This window comes from Centrocercus urophasianus, unplaced genomic scaffold, assembly GCF_019232065.1.
Source record: "Centrocercus urophasianus isolate 14NV4802_14NV808 unplaced genomic scaffold, USGS_Curo_1.0 seq_17, whole genome shotgun sequence".
Classification (NCBI taxonomy): domain Eukaryota; kingdom Metazoa; phylum Chordata; class Aves; order Galliformes; family Phasianidae; genus Centrocercus; species Centrocercus urophasianus.
Genome location: NW_024884722.1, coordinates 33,422,544 through 33,445,548, shown reverse-complemented (window position 1 = coordinate 33,445,548; position 23,005 = coordinate 33,422,544). Strand labels below are relative to the sequence as shown.

Here is a 23,005-nt window from a genome sequence, read left to right as displayed (position 1 = left end):
ATCAGGGATGCAGGGCAGAGCTCTGCCACACAAATCTACGTACAAGTCCACGTTATGAGAAATCTCCCTTTCCCCTCCCATTGTGAGAATATGGCTTACTGGAGAGGCAACCTTAGAGACAATGTGAATGTGAAAAGGCAAAATGTGCAGAACAGTAACCCGAAGCCATCAACACTGCCTTCTGGTTTCCTCAACAACCAATTGAGCCAGAAACTCAAGTGACTTCTCCTGAAGACAAGCATTTCAGACAGCACTCTGCCAGCTGGTACCACCTTTCCCTCAGAGGCCTAATTGCTGAACAGTCTGTTTACATCCACGTCCGTCTGCAGACAGACACTGGCACAGCCTGAAGTACCTGGTTGAGGAGCCACAGAGGACAGGTAAAGCTGTGCTCAGATGGCAGTGGTAACTCAAGGTAAGAGTGCAAATGACATACATGCATACTTGGGGAATGAGAAGTGCTTTTCTCAGATGCTGGAAACTGGGAACACCGTAAAATGTGAGGTTGCTGCCTTTCTTTTGTGTTCTCAGGGATTTGCAAGGCCATTTTGTCCACGTGGTATTCAAAAGCAAACACATTCTGGCTCTGCTGTTGGCTCTTCTACCATATCAAAGTGTGAAGACCTGCTACCTCCCATCACGATTCACATTTTGTGCCTGGCTCAGGGACCTGAATGTCCCTGCTCATGATTGCTTTGATTCTTAAAACTGGGACCATGATTGCTTTGGTGATAAAACCCCTTTCCTATCTTTATAAGTCTCCACTTATACTGCTCTTTCTCAGTGTGTTTGGGCAGCACTTCCTCTTCTCTCATCCTTCTGTCTTCCCCTGTCTCCTCCTGTCCCTTCCTCCTCACCAGCAGTTGTCCTGAGCACTCTTCCTCTGGGTATCAAACTTCAGGACAGTGAAGTGCTGATGAAAACTCCCCAAAAGCCAACTGTTCAAATGAGAAAAGATACAATGTTTAGTCTGTCCTTGGTCAAGAAGTACTTTTATTCAGTGAATAGTTAATTGTACTGATATAAAAAATAGAGTTTGAAGGCCCTGCCTGTGGCGGGGGGGGGGGTGGAATGATGATCCTTTGGGTCCCTTCCAATCCAAGCCATTCTATGATTCTATGATACCTTCCCTTCAGCTCACTGCTTCACATCTCTTCTTTGGATGGAGGTGCTGCTCACCCTGGGATTAATGACAAAGCAGTGCCTGCACAGTGCAGAACACATCCTGCCATACGCAGCTCTGTGCTGTTCCCTTTATGTAAATATTCTCCCATTTCTCATCCTACCCAGTGAAGGAAAACTGAAAGCTTCTAGCTGAAAGCTAATGACCACGATCCTCATTTGTCTCACAGTATGCTGTGAGCCTATGGTTTATAGACAATCTAAGAAGCAAAGAGCAGACACACAAAAAAAACCCAGCTAGTAAATTAAACTGAAATGATGAAGTTCATTAATACTTGAGGTCACTGAGGGTTCAGCATCAGCAGACGCCGTTTCCTCCAGCCAGACTTCTAAGTTTTTAACTTCACTATCATCAGAAGAGCTGACATTTCATCCATTCAAGTGAAATGTAAAAGCACTTTCACTCAGGAATTTCACATTACAAAGTTTCAGTGAAAGTTACTCATTTAAGAAGCTCAATTTCACTAAATGTGAGAGCATGATTTTGCATGATTAAATATCATCAAAAAAGAAAATGGAAAGACTACTACAAATGTGGGAATCAAACCAAGAGGTTGAGGAGTCCCCATTACAAAAGCCTATGTAATCTAGTTAGCCAGATACTTGTAAAGTGTTTTACAAATACATCATCTGCCAAATTCTTCAGCTATCTATCCAGCAGACTGTAGACTGAAAATTTAATATGTACTACTTACTCATTGATATCCCAATATGTACAGCAAGTACATGTCTGTTTCAACTGAAAAAAATATAAGCACTGGCCATTACCAGGTATTCCTGAATATAATAACTTGGCCACCCTCTTTCATGAGCTACTGCACAGAAGGGAGCACTGATCCCATGTAGACCATGAATGGGAGAAGGGACAATGCAGTACTGCACTGTACAGAAATGCAGCATTCCCAGACCTCCCCCAGGCACAAAGTGATGAGGTCAGCTGGTGCTGACTCCCTCTCCTCTTGATATGTCATCAGTGGTGGATGTAACAGCATATAGGACCTTCCATTGCTGTTAATGTCGTTCAACTTCTGATCATGGAATAATCCCTATGTACTGTGCCACAAATGCACGTGTACAATCTCTGTTATGGAAGAAGATATATCTATCAAAATATGCTTTCATTTTCACAACAGTCTTCTGCTAGTTGCACAGGGAGCTGTGACAAGCCTGACAGAGGTATTTTAACTGCAATGCTTTATATGATGTCTCAGGTCATACTGCATTATCACAGTTTCAGAGCACATTCTCAAATATTGGGGTCTGTTGTCATCACAGAAAAGTCAGGGTTGAAACAGACCGCAAAGACCATCTAATTTCAACTCCCTGCTATGTGCAGGGTCGCCAGCCACCAGACCAGGCTGCCCAGGAGCCACATCCAGCCTGGCCTTGAATGCCTCCAGGGATGGGGCATCCACAACCTCCTTGGGCAACCTGTTCCAGTGCCTCACCACCCTCTGGGTGAAAAACTTCCTCCTAATATCCAACCTAAACCTCCTTTGTCTCAGTTTAAAACCATTCCCCCTTGTCCTATCACTATTCACCCTCGTAAACAGCCATTCCCCCTCCTGTTTATACGCTCCCTTCAAGTGCTGGAAGGCCACAATGAGGTCTCTCCTGAGCCTTTTGTAAGTCCAGTTCCTTCAACTTTTCTTCGCAGGAGAGGTGCTCCAGCCCTCTCATCATCATACTAACCTCAGTAACTTAAAAAAAAAATGAAAAAAATGGCAAGAAAATTATTGTTAGCTACCAATTTCTATATTTCAAGCAGATTTTCCAGTAATATATTACTGGAAGAAAAAGCATTGTACCCCATTTTAAATTTTATCCCCTGAATTATAATCTCTAATTTATACACTATACTTTCATAAATGTGCAGCAAATCAGCACAGAAATAAATTGGAGCTGGGTTTCCTAACATTTATGGCTATTCATTAGAAGAACAATTAGAACACTAATTACAGAATAGGACAGCAAAATCAGCTAAGTACAGCCCTTCCTCTGCGATTCAGCAACTATTAATTCCACAGATCACAACTCATGGGGTGGGAAAGACCATCTGCCATGGGACAGCGTGGTCACTTTTGACACTATTGGCTGGCACTTGGGCTCCCTTCCTGGCAAAGCACTGACCAAAGAGGTGACACAGTTGCAGAGTGGAAGGGAGTGCTCACCTTATACCTGAGGCATAACTCACCTAGTGCTCCTTGTTCCTCAGGGCAGGCAGAAAGGTGACAGCCCAGCGCTACTGACCCCTAGGGAGTCCTCAGCTCACATGAGGGGGAATGCAGTGAGGTGGTATAGCAGCACAAATGACTTGAAATAGACTTACAGTCAGTTTCCAGTGAAATGGGAACGCGGTATTCTCATAGCCTTTAAATTATTTTCAATCCCTTGCTACCTTAGAGGAGTTTCTCTATTTGACATTCCCATGCCCTGGGCTTACTACTATCGAGACCATGATGGTCCTTACCTAGAGATTATAAAATCCAGCAAAAAAATAAAGACAAATATTGCATATGAAAAAAGCTTGTGATGTGAACATACCATTTTTCTTTGGTACAAGCTATTAACGCTTTTGTAATTAGAGCTCAAACATGGCTTAAACAGGAAGGTGTAAAAGATGGGATGGGACATTAAGTGAGACATGTTCAAAGCCAGACTGCTCAGGCCTTTTCCTTATAGGAAGCACAACAAAATGTCCAGAAGTCCTTTTGAAGTCATTCAAACAAGAAAATCATTAAAAGGAGAAAAAAAATCTCTCACACTCGGAGACAATCAAAATAAAACAGTCAGTAAACAGAACTCCTTTGTGCCTGAAGCTCTGCAAAGAAACTTCCTGCCACAGACCATCCTTTTTCCAATTTGCTCTCACATGGGGTTGCAATAAGCTCTCCGAACACCCCCAAGAGATGCTTAGGACATCTTGTTCTTCCTGTCACCCTTGCTGCCTATCTATCCCATATTCCTCTCTGCAGAGTCCTCGCGTTTTCTGCCTTCCATTACTCTCCTGTGCCTCATACTCAGTTTGTTCAGAACTTACACGTCCCCACACACACAAGTCCCCAGCCCAGCAGGGAGGAGCAGTTTGCAGTTGGGCTGCATAATGCATTTATGAAAAACTGTCGCATTCTATAACGGAAAACTTGAATTACACTGAAAATGTTTGATCTGCGCCATCAGCTCACTATTTGTATACAAATATGAGCCTATCTGGGTCAGTGAGATCTCTGTCTAACACAGATGTGCTTTGGGAGGATCAAACCTAACAGTTTTCCTGCAGAGAACACGAACAGAGATCCACAAATGCACACTCTGCCTTTCACAAATGATCATCACTGCTCAATTTCTGAGGACACAACAGCAGCGAGACTGCAGTTAACAGTATTACAAAAATTAAGAATACATTAAAAAGACACTCAACAACAAGGATCTTTAAACTTACTTTTGGATGGGACACGCAGGTTGGATCGTACCACTTGTAATGAGTCTGCCTGAACTCGAAGTTCATAACTTGTCACTCTTTCATAATCCAGAGGCTTTTTAACAGAGATCACACCTGTTCTGTTATTAATAGCAAACATATCTGAAAGCCAGCAAAAGAACAGAAGTTTTGTCAATGACAAAATGTTTCTATTTTGTGAAATCATGGCTTTGACACCAACTCCAGGCAGCATACTAGAGCTAGGAAGCATACTGTCCCCAGTGGAGGAGACACACATTGGACATGGAGATGACTTTACATTGTTAATAAAGAAATACAAGACTTTCCAACAGAGAAGGCTAAGTGCAAGCTCTATATAAAGTAACTTCACCTCTTTTTAAGAAGCAAAGTCTGCTCCTGCACCTGTTTTTGTTTGTGGCTGGACAGGCTTGACAACAACAGCAGGAACAGTCCCTCCTGCTTGTACTGATGAGGAGGGACCTCACTTTAGCTCACTTTTCTGCTAGTCACTGTTTCTTGAAAACTTCTGATGCATTCACTGTGCTCAGCACACTCAGATCAAGTTACTAGTACTTACCCTCTTCATTTCCTGACACAATTGAATATACAATAGTTTGGTTCAAGGCAGCTGCCATCACTGTAGTGACCACAGTTCCTTTTGGTGCACTTTCACTCACTGGGGGAGGTCTGCAGAAACGAACAGAAGTATTTGTGTTATCCTCCCTGATAACGATATTGCCTGAACAGTAGAATACTGACAAACTCGCCCTTCAGTTGGCAATTTCAACCATCCATTTTGCTGCCAAAGAAGGATGACCTGCATTAAGAAAGATTTAACCCCTGCCTTTGGCAAATGCAAAAAAAAAAACAAGTGTGGGCCAACAGACAAAAGGTGAGAGTATAAAGATATAACAGTCTTTTGATATGATAAATGAAAACCAGGAGATAATGAGTAAGAAATAACAGAAACACAAGAACCATCACACCCTGATAAACTGCAAGTAAAACCTTAGACCACAACAGTTCTTTCATTAAAAGCACCTTTACTGAGAAAACTGTAATCTACCAGGAACATGTGCAGGAAAATTCCTACATGAGTAACCCTCTTTAAAATTTGAACAGTGAGCACTATGAAAGCCACTATGAAAGCCACTTTCATAGGAGCTTCCACTCAACAGAAAGAGCTGAAAGTTGCTCTAATCACTCATTTCCTGTCATAAAAGCCAAGATGCTGCAATCTGAGCATATAGATGGGTCTTTTAATTGTTTTGGAAATTGGATTTGATTCACTGAGCATTGAGGTGTGAAAAAAGAAAAAAGACTGCGCAACTAACATTTATCTCATCTTCTCCATATCCTCCAGACAATGCAGACTGATGAACTCATGTTGTATGAAAATAACGACCATCCTCCCAAAACAAACCTAAGTTACTTCTCTCCCTCTCCTGTAGTTCAAATGCTCTGCCTCCTTGGAAAATGTGATGAGTAACACTCTGAGACGCTGTTTCCTCCAGGAAACCATGATGACTCCTCACATAAATGAGGAGTTCATTTGTGATAATGAATTCTCACACGGCAGAAGTATTTCAGTTTTGAATTCTCCAGAATTCTCAACAGAATCTGTACCTCCACTAACTTCAGAGCATATTTTAAGCAATTCTTCTTTCAACTTCCTCCAGATAATGTTAGAACACACCATCCCCATACCTTTCCCATACCAAGAGTAGTAAGTTGGGATCCCAGTTTGCAATCTGAGCTATTGAATCAAGCCTACACTTCACCTTCACACACCAAGAGAGCAGTCTGTCCTTCATTACAGACTTTTCCTTTGGGATGAACTCACCACAGGTCCAGTTTCTACACTTGACCGCTCCTGCCTCAGATTACACTGTCCATAAAGAGTATGCCAAAGGCAAACCGTATCCATGACCCACGGGGCTATGATGCCCTCTTTCTTCCCTTGTGACATCTTCCATCACTTTATATCCTTCATTTGTTTTGTCAGTGCAGAGGGCCTAGGTCCTCTTTAATTCAATCACTGCATCTTCCTCAACATGTTGGGACACCAATTCTTCTGAGATGCCTTTCAATACACAAATAAGGGGGGAAAATATACTTCCAGGCTGAGCCACACTGTACCATAACACTGGCCCTTTGACTCTTTCGCGAAAAAGATTCTTGCATACTTGCTTTTACTCATTTACACACAGAGCAGATCACCAGATCCATTCAGCCAGTTCCATTCTTCTGCCTCAAATGTGCTGTCAGCAGTACAATTCACTATTGGTGTTGATTTATTAAGCTACAGAACTGCTGTTTCACAGTGCATATTAACACGCATTCTACAAATGCAAAGGTCAGTTAATCTTAGAGAAAAAAGGCCATCAAATCTGAAACCATTTCAAGCTGTAGCTTTTTTTTTTTTCTTAAAAGAGGTCCATGATGCAGGCGAGAGCGGAAAATAAAGATCCACCTAATATCAGTTGCTATATCATTTCTTCTTTTTCTTCTGAGGCACTTAGTTTGAACAAAAACCCTATGACTATGTATGTACAAAACCCACAATTCATCTGAAGCACAGTTTATTCTTTTAATAGAAATGGCCTTGTAGCTTCCCCTCCGACACAGCTGAATTTAATGAATTGACAAATCAATATTTATTAGGAAACAGTTTTTGTGCTCACTATGAGAGACCATGGACAGAGTGGACAGAAAACTGCCATGGTAATTGTATTGATTTCATTTCCCTGATTAACTAAGGTGATCGAGTTCAAAGGGAGCAATGCATCAGCGGAATTAAAACCTACAACCAGGTTCTTAACATCTTGCTGAATTGTACTGACGGGAACCAGTAAAAGACAAAGGTATTCAACTGACAATATATGGTTCTTTATCCTGTACTACAAGCTCTAGCAAGCTTTCTTAGGGGATAAGCTCATCATCTGGTATTTCTTCTGTAACCATCACAGCAACATGTAAGTTGGATGACATTCACTTCAGTGCTTTGACAGGAATAATAAATAGTATCTTGTTAGCATGCAGGATGGGATGACTCCAACTGAGGATCAGTGGAAACCCCATAGGGTCCTTGGTCTCAGCATGATGCCACTCCACTGCCCAAGCCATACCCAATGAGGCACAGTAGGAAAAGAGGGCATGAAAGTAGCAGAGCACACAACAGAGCAGCCTCAAGGTTTGTGCCATGCTAAACTGAGGTTGGATTTGGAAAGAATAAAACACCTTCAAAAACTGATGCTTAATAATCACAGAATCACAGAATCACAGAATCACCCGGGTTGGAAGGGACCTCAAGGATCATGTAGTTCCAACCCCCCTGCCTAGCAGGGCCACCAAACATACACATTCAGATCAGGTTGCCCAGGACCCCGTCCAACCTGGCCTTGCACACGTCCAAGGACGGGGCATCCACAACCTCCCTGGGCAGCCCGTTCCAGGGCCTAACCACTCTCCTTGTAAAGAACTTCCCCCTAACATCCAACCTAAATCTTCCCTCCTTCAACTTGGATCCATTTCCCCTAGTCCTGCTGTTGTCAGCCCTTTTGAAGAGTTTACTCCCCTCCTGGGTGTAGGTTCCCTTCAGGTATTGATAGGCTGCAATGAGGTCACCCCGCAGCCTTCTCTTCTCCAGGCTGAACAAGCCCAACTCCCTCAGCCTGTCCTCATAGGGGAGGTGCTCCAGCCCCCTGATCATCTTAGTCGCCCTCCTCTGGACCCTTTCCAAAATCTCTATGTCTTTCTTGTACTGAGGGCTCCACACCTGGACACAGTACTCCAGATGGGGCCTCACAAGAGCCGAGTAGAGAGGGACAATCACCTCCCTGTCCCTGCTGACCACCCCTCTCCTGATGGAGCCCAGGATCCCATTTGCCTTTCGAGCTGCCAGAGCGCACTGCTGGCTCATGTTCAGTCTCTCGTCCATCAGGACCCCCAGGTCCTTCTCTGCCGAGCTGCTCTCAAGGACCACTCCTCCCAGCCTGTACGGGTGCCTGGGGTTCTACCGGCCCAAATGCAAAACCTTGCACTTTGCCGTGTTGAACCTTATTAGGTTCACCCGAGCCCAGCCCTCCAGCCTGTCGAGGTCCCTCTGCATGGCATCCCTTCCTTCCACCGTATCGACTGCACCACTCAGCTTGGTGTCGTCAGCAAACTTGCTGAGGGTGCACTCAATTCCCTCATCGATGTCATTAATAAAGATGTTAAAGAGCACCGGTCCCAAGACAGACCCTTGGGGGACACCACTTGTTACCGGCCTCCACCTGGACATAGAGCCATTGACCACCACCCTCTGTCTGTGGCCTTTCAACCAATTGCTTATCCATCGGGTCGTCCACCCATCAAATCCACTTCCCTCCAATTTGGAGATGAGGATGTGGTGGGGGACCATGTCAAAGGCCTTGCTCAGGTCCAGGTAAATGACATCGGTTGCCTTCCCTTCGTCCACCAATGCCATCACTCCATCAATAATGTGCCTTCTGTCCTATTCTTTGCATTTAGTTATCCTGAACAAACTTAAGAATTGCCTGTATTTACAATCTCTCTTTAGTGCCTCTACTGTATCATTTGCTATTCATGAGCCATAAACTGTCCTTCAAAAAAATCCAACAAGAACAAAACAAAACAAGGAAAACTGGCATGTAACATAACAAAAACAAGATTAAAATAAATCTATTGGTTATAAAGAAAGACATAGAAAAAGTAAGAAAAAATGTACACAACTTATAAAAAGGTAACATCTTATAATTTGCTATATCTCAATTATTGTCATCTTGGATCAGAGGAGGAAATGAAGACAGGATACATACTAAATACACTGGTAAGGTATATTTTTTAAACCCCAAAGTGAAATCTATCCTTTTCCTCATCTTTCCTTTGCTGAACAAGTCAGACTCTTGTTCATTTTTCAATTTGTCTGCTATCCAATGTGCTTTAAATGCACCATGAAATTTTTCTGTCTCCAAAAGCATGAACACGAGATTTAATCAAAATTAAATTTAAAACCAGCAAACCCAATAATAACTTGGAAAATTGGTTTAGTACTGAAGTTTAATAGCATGATGTGCACACATGCTGCATTGGACACATCAGTTGACTGTTCTGTGGATTTTATTTTAGTTCATGGAGGTCCACTAGCATAGCTCAGAAGACATTTTTAACTTTATTTTTATAATTACATTAGTAAAATTCTTAGCTCAACTTGATTAAAATCTCATATTGACCTCTCCTTGTCAAATAATGTCCCTATCTTCTCTTATATTACAGTTTCTGGAAATGTTTTGGCCTTAGCTACTTTTACCCCTCAATGGCATTTCACCTGAAGCTTTCTGGCCCAAATGTTTCTGAACATTGCACCCATTCCTGCACAGACTTTCATCTTAATCCTCATGGGAAGCAATTTCATTTGGCTTTTTGTCTGTCTGATGTTTTGCATTGAAGAGAAATTATGTAAGTTATTAAAAAAATGTATTTTTCTAGAGAAAGGTCAAGTGTAGACAGAGCAATAAATGTTCTAAAATGAAGTGAGCTAAAAGTGAGGTTAAATGGAAACTGAGACAGCTGAGAACAAATCTACAACAGAAATGCTTGAAATACGCCTCACTGTGCAGCTGAGTTTTAAAGAAATGTTAAATTAAAAAAAAAGTTTAATTGGTGTAGCACTGCTGATAATTGTAGAAACAAGCAAGCAAGAAGTAACGGCACCTCCTTTTGTTTTCTCACCAACATTTAGGCTACCTTGGCTGCTCCCAAAAAGTGAAGGACCTAGCCACATTTCCGAGCTGCAATGGCATTCTCATCGTCCAGTCTGTGCAGCTCTAACAATCTGAAGGGTTTGACAGAGACTGTGAGTCTTCTCTGCAAAAAGTCTTTTGTTGTTAATTAGATACACCTACTAAGCAGCGCATGTTCAAAGTGCACTGAGAAGGATGATGAGTTCCTCACTGTACTTAACATCCTCACTTTCTGCCTCAATCCTCAAATGGGTTCAAGACATTCTGACCTTTTCATGGCATTTACATCCGAAACAGATGACAAGGGAGTTTGGGCATTGCTGAAGTGAGCTCCTGTCATAACCTATTATCTTTTAAACCGAGCGTCAAATTTTTTTCCCAGGAGCCCTCTTGTCAGTAGGCATCACGCATTTGTGTGATCCCACTGATTTTCGTAAATTCCAGCTGAGGACATGAAGACATAAATATTTCTGTCAAATATTACTGTAGAAGTGAAAAAAGAAAAAATCCCTGACAAGCAGAACGCAGATCTCTCTCACATACCCAAGTCTGCCTGAGAGATGGGTATCAGTGGGATCAAATCTAAGACTATAGATAACGCAGTGGTTTTGTGCTCTTATCTGGCTGACAGTTGGTTGGGTTTAGTGCTACATTTGTGTCAGTACATCTCTTCCACTTCACCATTCCTGGAGTGATCTGCTTCTACACTTCAGTCACGGTGCCAAAAGCAGTCCTCAGCCCTGACTCTCACACCAAGCATAGCAAGGCAGACTCCCTGCATGCACCCAGGCCCCATGCTACTTCTGGTGTAATCAGGGCAGCTGAATGGGAACTGCTGAATCACGGCCTGAACTTCTGATTGACCACCTGAGCCAAGCACTGAATCAGCCATGGAGCACAGGTGAAGGCAATTCAGCTGTGTGACCAGAAGGGCTGGAGCCTGGCTGCACCTCTCCTGGACCCCATTTAAGGGCTGACTGCCACTGAGGAGGGATCTCTCTCTGGAGATTGCTCTTATTGGAGGTTTTTTTTTTTTTCTTGTGAGCCCAGGACACAGATGAGCTTTTCCATTCATTTTCAACTATCCCTTTCCAAAGTGATAATCTTTCCAGCTATATGCTCTCTAAAAACCAGCCTAACCACTCTGTATGCTTGTCAATTGTATGGCAGCACACAGCTAGAGGCACTGCTCAAGGGGCAACGTTAATTAAAATTAGTGTTTCCTTCTTATTTGGTAAAAAGTAGTATGAGATTTTAATAACTGCGATGTAGTATAACTTAGCAAAAGAGGAAAAACAATGATTCTTCTACTACACAGTAAGCATCTAATTCCCTAATTTTTTCAATGAAAACCCTTAATATCTGCTGCAGAAACCATTTAATTTTCTTATATCTCATACCCACATGCTGAAGTGTGCTTTTGTACTTGGTAACAAATAATTGCCATGAGAACATCCCCATACAATACTGATCCCAGGGCAAAATCACATACATTTTCCTGAAGCTAAGCCTTCACCGACACCTGAGGCCAATTAAAACTGCATGTTGGAGCTCATTCCTCTAACGCCAGCTTGGGGAAAACACTGAGGCTCCCTTCAACTCAAAGATGCTACATCAAAAATGTTGCCAGTGGTACTTCCCTCCTTTTTATGTCTTTCCTTTATGAAATGCATATTCCACAATAGGAAACGTGGGATGAGCAGCACTAAGACTTGGCCAGCCTGAGAAAAGGTTTACCCCCATAGAAGCTTTAAATCTACAAGTGTCTTAAAATACACTCTGAAGGGACAAAACCAACATCCCTACAAGAGGGGGGAAATGACCCATCCTATGAGCACTGCTTAACATGGAAGGGAACTCAGTGAGGAAAAACTTCAGTAAACAGAGGCTTGAAGAAATAGAGCTCATGAGCATCCCGATGAAAAAATAACCACATTTAAGTCAGAAACATATATCCTGACACACTGACCTGCTGTTTTATTTAGGAAGCACCTTGGTTTCTTAGTAAAGCCATTCTGCTTGTGTGAAACAAGTTATGGCCTCTGAAAGTGCTTTGCTTCTTGAAGGGATGTGCCAATGACAAACAAGAAAAGCTTGGAAACCTCACTGCTGCTCACCACCCCAAAATGCTCCCTTCCCCCTCAGATCTCCAGTGTCCTTGGGTTGAACTGCTCTTCTCTGTCCTGGTTTGAGGAAAGGACATTCTCTGCTGCTGTCCTGATTTCCAAAAAGAACTTGTCAGGAGATTTCTTTGAGAGATGTACAGATGAACTTTTTTCCTCCCCCAGGAATAGTTATTTTTTCTTCATATTCATGTTTCTTTCATTCATTTGAAAAGGAGCCAAACTCTTAGAATAGTCACAACAAGAACAGCAAAGATGCTTCTAACCAAGCCCCAGACATTCATAACAGAGATGCTGCTCTGTGCCACACAGCGTATCTTTTGTTGAACAAGAGAAGGTCCACGTGTCACAAAACAAGAGAAGGTCACGTGTCAGGTTCCTTTGCACAGAACACATTTTCATGGTAGTGTGTTGTGCCCAGCACAGAAGCACAATGCCACACTACATCTGCCTCCTGTAATACCCTCAAAGCCCCAGCTTCCCAGATTTCTTTGTACACTGGAATCAAACTTCATATTAACATACAAGAGGACGCATAACTTGAAACAGGATGTGGACTGATAACACAGCACTAACAGAAAATGTAAGTTTCCAGCAGTCTCCTTTTTCTGCTAAGAAGTGGTTGAGCACCTGTTTAATGTGTCCACAGGCACTAATTAGGAACCAATGACGCTGCTACTGGTTAACATTTCATTTTTTGCTACAGCAGCATGTCACTATTAGCAATGACCTTCTAGTTGCAGACAGGATGTGATATTTATTAATTAACAAAACAAAAAAGATTCCCAAGTCCCTTTGAACTTTTATTTTTTAAAAAATGATAATATTCTCATAAGAGAACGGGCTTGTGAAAAAAAAAATATCTTTATATTCAGCTGAGGCTCACTTCACATCTGTTCTTCACTGTTACATGGTGCTACTAATTATGATCTGTTAATTAAGAAATCAAAGTGCTGCCATAACCTGTTTGGAAGTAATGGAAACTTCTGGAACAATTACCTGATCTAGGGTTCAATCAAGATGTGACTTGGGATGGAACCATAAGGACAAGAAAAATAATAGCATGGAAAACGAACACTCAAATCAGCTCGTCTGAACTTCCCCAGGAAGTGATTTATTACCACAGACATGGCTATTTCTCCGGCATAAGCAGAACAATATCCAAGTCAGCATTAAAAATGGTAAGAAACTGTGTAGATGACCGCAGCAAGCAAGCCAGCACTGTGCAGCCATGCGGGAAGCCTGCTGTGCTGATGTACCCTCCATTGCCTCGCTGTGCCCCAAGCCCCGGGCCCGTGCTCAGGCTGCAGGGCTGAGGCCCTGCCCACACATTGCTGCCAAGTGCCCTGCACACAGTGTATGGTGCCTCACTGCTGTCAGTGCTCCAGAGAAGCAGCAAAATCTGACTGTCAGAACCCTGAAGGGAGATGCAGCGAGAAGAGCATCAGCAGCACAGCATCCTGCCCTGGCAGCACAAGGTCAAGCAGGCTGTGAGATGGATAGCCACATACAAATAAACATCTGCATGTTTTAGTCCTTCGATGCTGCTTCTTTTCTGCCTCTCCACCTCTGTGTTTTTATTGAATGAGCAAACAACATTTGCCTGCTTTACTTCACATACACAGCTGCTCTCAGCTCTCTCAAAGTCACAGCTAACATCCAAGGCAAGGGCAGAGAAGGATACAAGTGAGGAGCTCCTGATAGAGTGAAACCCTGCAGCTTCAGGCCCAGGCCAGCAGCACAGAAAAGACGAGGGTAGCAGTTAATGTGCTGCGGAGGCAGCCAGACTGGCACCTAAGGATGCAGCAGAAGGTCATGATTTAGTGGCCACGGCAGTGGTGAGTTGATTGGTTGGACTAGATGATCTGAGTGGTCTCTTCCAGCCTTAATGATTCTGTGATTTGCAGTATGTTGGCACCTTCAGAGGACAGCCACGTAAGCCTGAAGCATCTAGCCCTTATTGATGGCCTGCAAGCCTCGGGGTTGTCATCTTTATAACTGTTGAATGCGCTGCTGATCTACTAATGGGAAGTTAGAAGCTGGTGCAGAGGAGGACGTCCTAAAGCACAGCGCACCATGGCTGCTGGGTGCTTCAGTGTGACCTGCTACTTCCCACCAGAAGAGTTGTCTGGTTGCAGTAGATGGCTTTTCGATGTGATTCAGTGGACATCTATCTCAATTATTAGGAACTATATTTTAACACACTTATAGAGAAACTGTTCCATGTTGCACATGTTGGTTCTCAGAGATCTTGGCTTCTCTGTGCTGTTCCATATACATCATGCAGCAGCACTTGTAAGTCTTCAGTTATAATTTACAATCCAAACAGAAAAGGTGGTGTGTGGAGGGGAAAAGGCTAATTAATTTCCTATAAATCGTGCAGTGTTGCAGTGGGAAAGCCAGTGCGCAAAAGGCATGCCTATAACTTGACTGCCTGAAATCACTTTAAGGCATGGAAATGTATCAATCAGACCCTTCTGTAGCATGAACAGGAGTCCAGGCAGAGGCCCTCATGTGCTGGGGTGCTTCTGACAGCACAGAGCTGCCAGATCGACAGCTCAAGGCACAGTCACGCTTTCATCTCCCAGTCTGCCTCATGTGGCTGGGCCTTTTTGATCACGCCATCTGGTCCCCCTTTCTCCTGCGTTTTGTACTTATTTCTGATTTGTAACACATTCTGCAAACTCTGCAGGCACCTTTAGTCTGTAAAAGTGTTCAACTGTGACCTCTTACTAAATCCACAGAAGTGAAGTTTGTAGAAAAGCTAGAAGAAACTGTTGGAATCATCTAGATTAAAGTAATTATGCAAGCAAAGATCAATACTCATCCACTCCAAAGCCACCAGTTCTCAATTCTCAGAAAATTCTAGTATCCACATCCAGAAGTTTTGCGACAACATCATTGCTCTGAGCTGACGTTTACCCTAAAGATATATAATGTCAACTAAAACCCAAAGTTTTATGAAACCTGCCACCTTCATCTTGCATCACTGTCAGGAAACCAAACAGGAACTGCAGTTTGCAGAGTGAGAATCCCTAAAAACCTAAGAAATTGAAAACAGCCCTGCTCCACCATGTCACAGAATCTTAGAACTGAATCAGAAAGTTTGGGGATTATTTTCATTTTATTTCTGACATTGAAGAAAATGAATAACTGCTTTTGCTGCCCTCAAAAGACTTCTAAGAGTTTAATGCAGCAGTGTGCATCTCAAAAAAATTACCAAGAATGGAGCAGGGCTATTTCTTTGGAAAGCGACACTGGGCTATTCACCTAATCCTATGAATTTGTGAGGAGGAGAAGATAAGAGGGGTTACTGAGTTGTCATCTGTAAGTATTTAGGGGAGACAGAATGCTTTTTACTTTAAGCTTCCTTTACTGTAGGTAAATAAAGGTCCTATCTTCTGGGATGAAATTGAAGCTTGAGGTGGCCTCAGGAGATGCACACTTGATTCAGAAGGCAACGTCAGCTCTAATAGCAGACCTGCAGCTTAGGTTCTCTTCCCATAATCCTGCAGAGACCCTCTGGTGCTTTAAATGGAAGTGCAAAAACTCTTTGTGCTGTAGAAGAGGACCCCTCTGTGCTGCTCCAGCCGCTGTGCTCGCTCCTGAGGCACGGTGAATTAGCTTTTGGAGTTTACCCAAGATGTAGAATGTCTTGGAAAGATTTCAGCATCAAGTCCTCTTATTAAACACTGCTGGAATAACTTTTTCAAGTCTGAAATGAAAGGTTTTTATCCTTTTCTCCCTCTTTTCATCAACATACTCTTTACTGTCTGAGACTGAGTAACAGGACATCATAACATACCCCGAGACTTCGCATTTTCTACTTCTTCCTCCTCTCCACAGTTACTAACCAACATTTCAATTAGATGCCTTCATTAGCACACTCCTGGCTGTAGGATCAAGGTATTTTCTCCTACTTGCCTTCTTTTATAAATGTGATTTAACTTTGCAAGTGACACACTACAAGAAGAATTGTCAGGAGAGTCTTTCCTTATCTTTATGGTATGGCTTCAAAATTCTGATACTCTAATCATGAGGAAAAACAATGCATATCATGATTTTTTCTCTAAATTCTTTAAAATAGCAGACAATGACTTGTCATTTGGTTCTGGAGAAGCAAATAATGATGCATTCTGTTTCTGCTTCCTGATTGCCAACAGTATTTGGTTTTGAAATTAGATTCATAAAATCCATTAATATTCTGGTACTGATTATAGCGTTACATTTGATGCAAGAGCACACACTGCAGCAAGGTTATAACGTCTTGAGACAGGGAGGCTGTGCACACTGATCTTGTTATTTCTTATTATTACAAAAATGTCAGAAACTCTTCCTGGACACTTTCACGGAAACCAGCCTTAACAAACTAACCAGCCTGAGCATCAGTTTGGTTTTTCACTTCATTTCAAGAAAATGGGAGTTGATTTTTTTTTTTTTTATTAATTGTCAGAGTTTCATATTACGACTGAGTAGCAATAATAATCACCTGCACTTCTTACATCAAAGAGCTCAAGTAAATTCCCTCTCAGAATCACAGAATCTCAAAGGTTGGAAAAGACCTCCAAAATCATCCAGTCCAACCACCTATCACCAATACTTCCCACTGACCCATGTCCCTCAGTACAACAATTACACATTTCTTTAACACCAGTGATGGTGACTCCAACACCTTCCTGGGCAGCCCATTCCAGTGCCTGACCACTCTTTCACAGAAGTATTTCCTAATGTCCAGCCTGAATCTCCCCTGGTGCAATGTGAGGCCATTCCCTCTTGTCCTATTGCTAGTTATGTGGGAAAAGAGGCTGACCCCACCTCACCAAAACCTCCCTACAGGAGCTAGAGAGAGTGATCAGGTTTCCCCTGAGCCTCCTCTTCCCCAGACTGACCCACCCAAGCTCCCTCAGCAGCTCCTCATAAGACTTGTGCTCCAGACCCTTCACAGCTTCATTATCCTTCTCTGAACACACTCCAGGGCCTCCGTTTCCTTCTTGTAGTGAGGCGCCCAGCACTGAACACAGCAATTGAGCTGCAGCCTCAGCAGTGCTGAGTACAGAGGGACAATCACTTCCCTGATACTGCTGGCTGCGCTATGTCTGACACGAGCCAGGATGCCATTGGCCTTCTTGGTTACCTGGGCACACTGCCAGCCCATGTTGAGCCAAGCATTGATCAACACCCCAGGTCCCTTTTCTACGCACAGTCTTCCCACCACTCTGCCCCAAGCCCGTAGCACTACCTGTGGTTGTTTTGGCCAAAGTGCAGGACCTGGCATTTGGTCTTGTTGAACTTCATCTCACTGGCCTCAGCCCAGCTATCCAGCCTGTCCAGATCCCTCTGTAGGGCTTTCCTACCCCCAGGCAGATCAACACTTCCTCCCAACTTGGTGTAATTTGCAAACTAACTGAGGGCACACTCAATGCCCATATCCAGGTCATCAATAAAGATACTGAATGGGACCTCTCATTCAACACAAATGGCTCACAGGATCACACGTACTGAAACTGCATGGAGACAATAATCTGAAGCCCTGATGATCCTAGCTGTATCTCGGTTGTAGGGAACTTTTTGTTTATCCACCTGACTGAGACTTTCAACCGCTAAGAGGAGAATTTTAACAAAACCGTTTCACTACTGTCAACCACAGCCCACAACTTTTCAGTTGGAGACAACCTATTAAGATGGTAATACTGCAGCACTATCTGCTGAGATTAGGGAATGGCTGTCCACCAAAAAAACTTGCAGCTAAGAGAAAGAACAATTCTGAAGTCTTTTGCTACCCTGACTTTGACAAATCGGAGTCCTGCATGTAATTGCACACATTTCTTCTTCTGGTGGACTCAAGTGTTAGCTCTTTCTTCAGAGCAGCATCAAATTCTGTTTCCCAAAAAAGAGGTAACATCAGTAAATGCATTATCAGCTCTAAGCACACGAGGTTTCTGGTACACTGGTTCAAACCTTATTTTTGTGGCTTATTTCCTCCTGTGAGTCAAACGGAACAAGGAAAGGAACAGAAGTTGAAGTGAATGCAGGGGAGGTGCTTCCATGCTGCAACCAATCTATCAGACTGGCATTCAAACAGGAACTTTTTTCAGTTTAAACCATGACAGCTGTAATGTGAATGAATAAATGCATTACCTGTATTCCTCCTGTGTGAACCGTGGGATTACTGAAGGTTGAAGTACAGCAATTTCTACAGTAGTGGTGTTGAACTTCACAGGATCTCCATCATCATATGCAATGACCACTAGCTATAAACAGTGCAGAAAATCACCATCTTAGTATAGGCAACAGCATTTTTTATCTTGACTTGCAACAGCACTTTTTGTATTTTCAGGGTATAACAAGTCAAAGATTTTCTTCACTACAAAACAAACACTTCATGAGAGTGAGGAAAAAGGTGACAGCCATCCACAGGTTGAACCATGTGCTAGAAAATATATGGAAATGCAGAGGAACGGAATTTCAATTCCACAGCCTTCTACAAATACACCTCCAAATCTCTGAAAGCTTCCATTAATTACACAATTCATGTTTTTCATGGATTTCCTTCATGTCTTATCAGAGACAGTCCTGACTCAAAACACTAGAACCCATTATAACTTTCCTACTTATAGCTCAGTTCAGCATTCAAGCTCTGGAATACTTACTACTGAAAAAACATCTGTAGCCCCCCATAAAATAAAAACCAGAACTGTTGGGTAAGAATTCTGTTCTGCTAACAAGCATTAATATTAGAACTAAAGTTTGATATCAAAACAACAACCAAAAAAAAACATTATCTCCCCCCAGATGACAATGAAAAAACTCTCAGGAGACATTCTCAGAATGCTGAAACAGACAACACAAGATCTTAAGCAAGGCAAGCCCTTTGTAAATTTTTTGGCATAAGTAATTGTTACTAAATATTTACTGGTGCTGCTCTGCCAGGACAAATTCACCTGCTTTCAGCTTTCAAACAAAGGTGAGCACCAGGATGAGAGACCAGCCCACTGGAGATGGATCAACAGACAGTTTTCTACTTTTCTCTCTCCCTAAATCTGTCCTCATTTCAGGAGATCACTGGATGGAGCAGATCAGTCCTTTGCTCTAGCAAATTTGCAGATCAGCACTGAAGTGGCACAGGCTGCACAGAGGGGTCGTGGGTGCCCCATATCTGGAGACAACCAGGGTCAGGCTGGACAGGGCTTTGAACAACCTGATGGTGCTGTAGGGTGTCCCTTTTCATTGTAGGGAGTTGGACCATGGCCTTTAAAGGTCCCTTCCAACTCTGAGGATTCTATGATTCTATGAAGTCTGCTGTTGTCAGAATAGGTCAGCGAAAAGACAGCCTAGAGCAATAGGACATGCTCTTTCAGTCAACATATCAATGAACTGCAAAGTACTGTAGTTGCTGTTAGTATGAGTATGTTAAAAGCTGCTAGGACAATTTCACTAAAGATTCAGTGCAGCCACAAAAGCCAATGCTCTAGATGCAATCACCAACTCAGGAAAACCCCACAGCTTGGATTTCTTGGAGTTTATTAAGAAGTAGAAAATGGTAGACAATTTTATTACCTTGTAACAGAAAAGTATACACATAAATTTCCCTTTCATTCTCAATTCAAAAAGAAATAAGTGAATAGCAAGAAGAAACTAAACACACCTTAATGAAGAAACAGAAGGTTGGCAGTTCCCATGTAGGAAAATCACATATAAACCCTGACCGTATTATAAATGACATTGTTTTGCTTACTGAAACGCTTCAATTTTTATTTTCAGCTAACTCCTTCATTTATGGATTTAAGAAAGGAGCTCTGTCCCAGAGATTTTGATTGAAATAATAAATAACTCTGGACTAACTACACTTGAGACTCCTCAGGAACAGTAACAGGACAACAGTAGTCTACATCTCCTTATAGCCAGTGTTTTTACATTATACTACTTGAGAACAGAAGTCCCAAACCTTTACAAGATATACTGCCATTCTTACAAATCTTCCACAAAACTGTTGTGCTGACAGCCCTGTTGAAAATGAAACATCAGCAATGTAACTTTCAAAAACTGAGGTTTCCTTCGGTTGCTTCCCTACTTCTTTTCCTCACCAAACACCAACAAACGCATCTATCCAAGACCTTTCTGAAATAAAAAAGGCCAGGAAATGTGTACCAGAAGGAAACTGAGAAACTGAAGAAACAAATAAGAACTTCATTTATTTCTATGGAATATAAAGCTAGAGAGAGAAAGACAAAAGTGAGAGGAATACTACTAAGTGCAAGGAACATTTCCATTGACAGTACACAGCTATATGAGCACATACCTTGAACACTGTACTTGGCTCTTCATTTAGGTTTACCCGAGTTACTACACGTCCTGAGCTTTCCTCCACATCAAAAATGCTGGCACTGTAAGGAAACTGGACAACATCTACTTTGTACCGGACTAGGCTTGCTGGTGTGCCCTGGAACGCAGAAACAAAACAACGTAAATATCCTTTCATTTTTGCATTCTTCTTTAAGTTACTCAAAATTTAAAATGCAACGCTGGTCAACAGATCACCACAATTGTGATGTCACAGAGCCAATTATGATGTAACTGAGCCCTTTTGTAATGTCACAGAGCTTTATTATGATGTCACAGAGCCATTGTGACGCCACAGAGCCCCATTGTGATGTCACAATAACCATTATGATGTCACAGAGCCCCATTGTGACATCACAGAGCCCATTGTGACGTCACAATACCCATAATGACATCACAACGCCCCATAGTGACATCACAAAGGCCAATTGTGCTGTCACCACGCCCATTGCGATGTCACAATTTGCAGCTTGCCTGCCTAAGAATCAGGTTTGTTCACGAGGACTTCCCCCCCCCAAATATCTTATGTGATATTGTGACATACGAGAGCCCCAGGTTTCTCAAGATTTCATATAGAAGTGAGCTGAAGAACTTGTAAGGTCAGTGAATATACGTAAATACAGGCAGAGTCTGTATTCGGTCTGTTTCCTTATTATTATTGCTTTTAAAATTACAGATGACAGCCATGGCTTAATGTTGTTTAGCATATCTTTCAACAACACTTCAACATCCAAATTATAAAATCTCCTTTCCAGTTCAGGAAATGTCTAAATAATAAGTTTGAATCAAAAATTCAACTGCTTTCTCACTGTGTCCTGAAAGCTGACAATGGGAAGATGTGAGCAGTGCATTTCTGAAAAGTCAGACTACAGTTCTAACACAGGATAGTCTGTCCGTGTAGTACCCACACACTTTTTTAGAGGAGACAAGATGAGAAGAGCACCATGTTCCTTGGGCAAAGCCACCATGTGTCCTGGAAGGACTGTTCCATGTACAGCAACATCCAGAGGTTTCACTTTTCTCCAAAACTGGATGTTGAAGAACTAAAGTTTCAAAATCTTCATCTCCAGCAACTAAATCACTCAGATGACGTTCCAACGAATTCCAACGTGTGCATCATCTGTGGCTGATCAGGAGAGCACTAGACTGGTTCTAGAACCATCACCTGAACACTCTGCTGGTCCACGTGGACAATTTAAGATGGTAGTGAATAAATGCCCCTGGGATCTGACAGGACACCTGTGGCCTTGTCCTGTAAAAGAGGGGTTTTTCCTCTCGCCATTAGACACCCTGGCTGGTTCTAAGCACAACCTTGGAAAACACATCTGAGCTAACGCTGATAATAAAAAAAAGCAGGTTTGCAGATGGATTTCAGTAGCCTTGTAACAAATGGTTCAGTCCCATTTTAATGGCAAGAACAAGCAGAGACAGCGTATGCATCTGTGCATGTGTCACAAACTGTCTGCACACACACAAAAACACCAAAATTAAGAAGAGAATCAGAAGAGGGGCAGCCAGAAGGATGGATCTTTCAGACCAGTACCTCAGTGTTGTTTAACAGGAGGTTATTCACTTAAATGTTTCACCACAGAGTGCCTAAAATAAATAACACCTATTCTTCAGAATGAAGTTTCTTAATGTATTCTTTGCATTGCAGTGCACTCGTTCCAGCAGTCACCTTTCCAGGGACCTTCAGAGCATGTGGAATGACCATGCCTGTCAGCATAGCTCGCAGGCAGCTGGCTCCCAGCACTCCAGGCTTTGCTGCAACAGCTGCTTTTGTGGATGCATCTGGTGGAGTTTCTCTAGTGTCAGATGGATACTGGTCCACACAAGAATTAGAGAAGGGAGTTCTCTGGGAGGTATCACCAACCTCTTTTGGTGTGGGATGTATCCTTCCACTGGTTTCAAAGAATGTCTGGGAGAACTTTAGCAGGTTACTGCCATTCTCAGCAAGTGACCCTTCACTAATACTGTTATTGCTCACTAGTAATTCGCCTGCTTTCAAAGGCCAAAAGGTGGCTAAGTGGCAGCTTCCTAAATCACTGGGAACCACTAATGGGGCCCCTGGGCAGCCTAGTCTAGTATTAGGTATGGAGGTTGGCAACCCTGCATGCGGCAGGGGGGTTGGAGCTTGATGATCCCTGGAATCCCTTCCAACGCAAGCCATT

General features: G+C 42.7%; 1 protein-coding gene across 2 annotated transcripts in view; it reads right to left on the bottom strand.

Annotated features, from left to right (window-relative positions):
• PCDH15 (protocadherin related 15) overlaps positions 1 to 23,005 on the bottom strand; it is a 643,190-nt gene that overhangs the window by 66,327 nt on the left and 553,858 nt on the right. For both annotated transcript variants that reach the window (XM_042818673.1, XM_042818671.1), the window contains exons 25-28: positions 20,794 to 20,934; positions 18,633 to 18,745; positions 5,202 to 5,311; positions 4,625 to 4,765 (exon numbers count right to left, since the gene is read on the bottom strand). In XM_042818673.1, the coding sequence (XP_042674607.1) occupies positions 4,625 to 4,765; positions 5,202 to 5,311; positions 18,633 to 18,745; positions 20,794 to 20,934 (505 nt within the window). The remainder of the gene's footprint in view (positions 1 to 4,624; positions 4,766 to 5,201; positions 5,312 to 18,632; positions 18,746 to 20,793; positions 20,935 to 23,005) is intronic.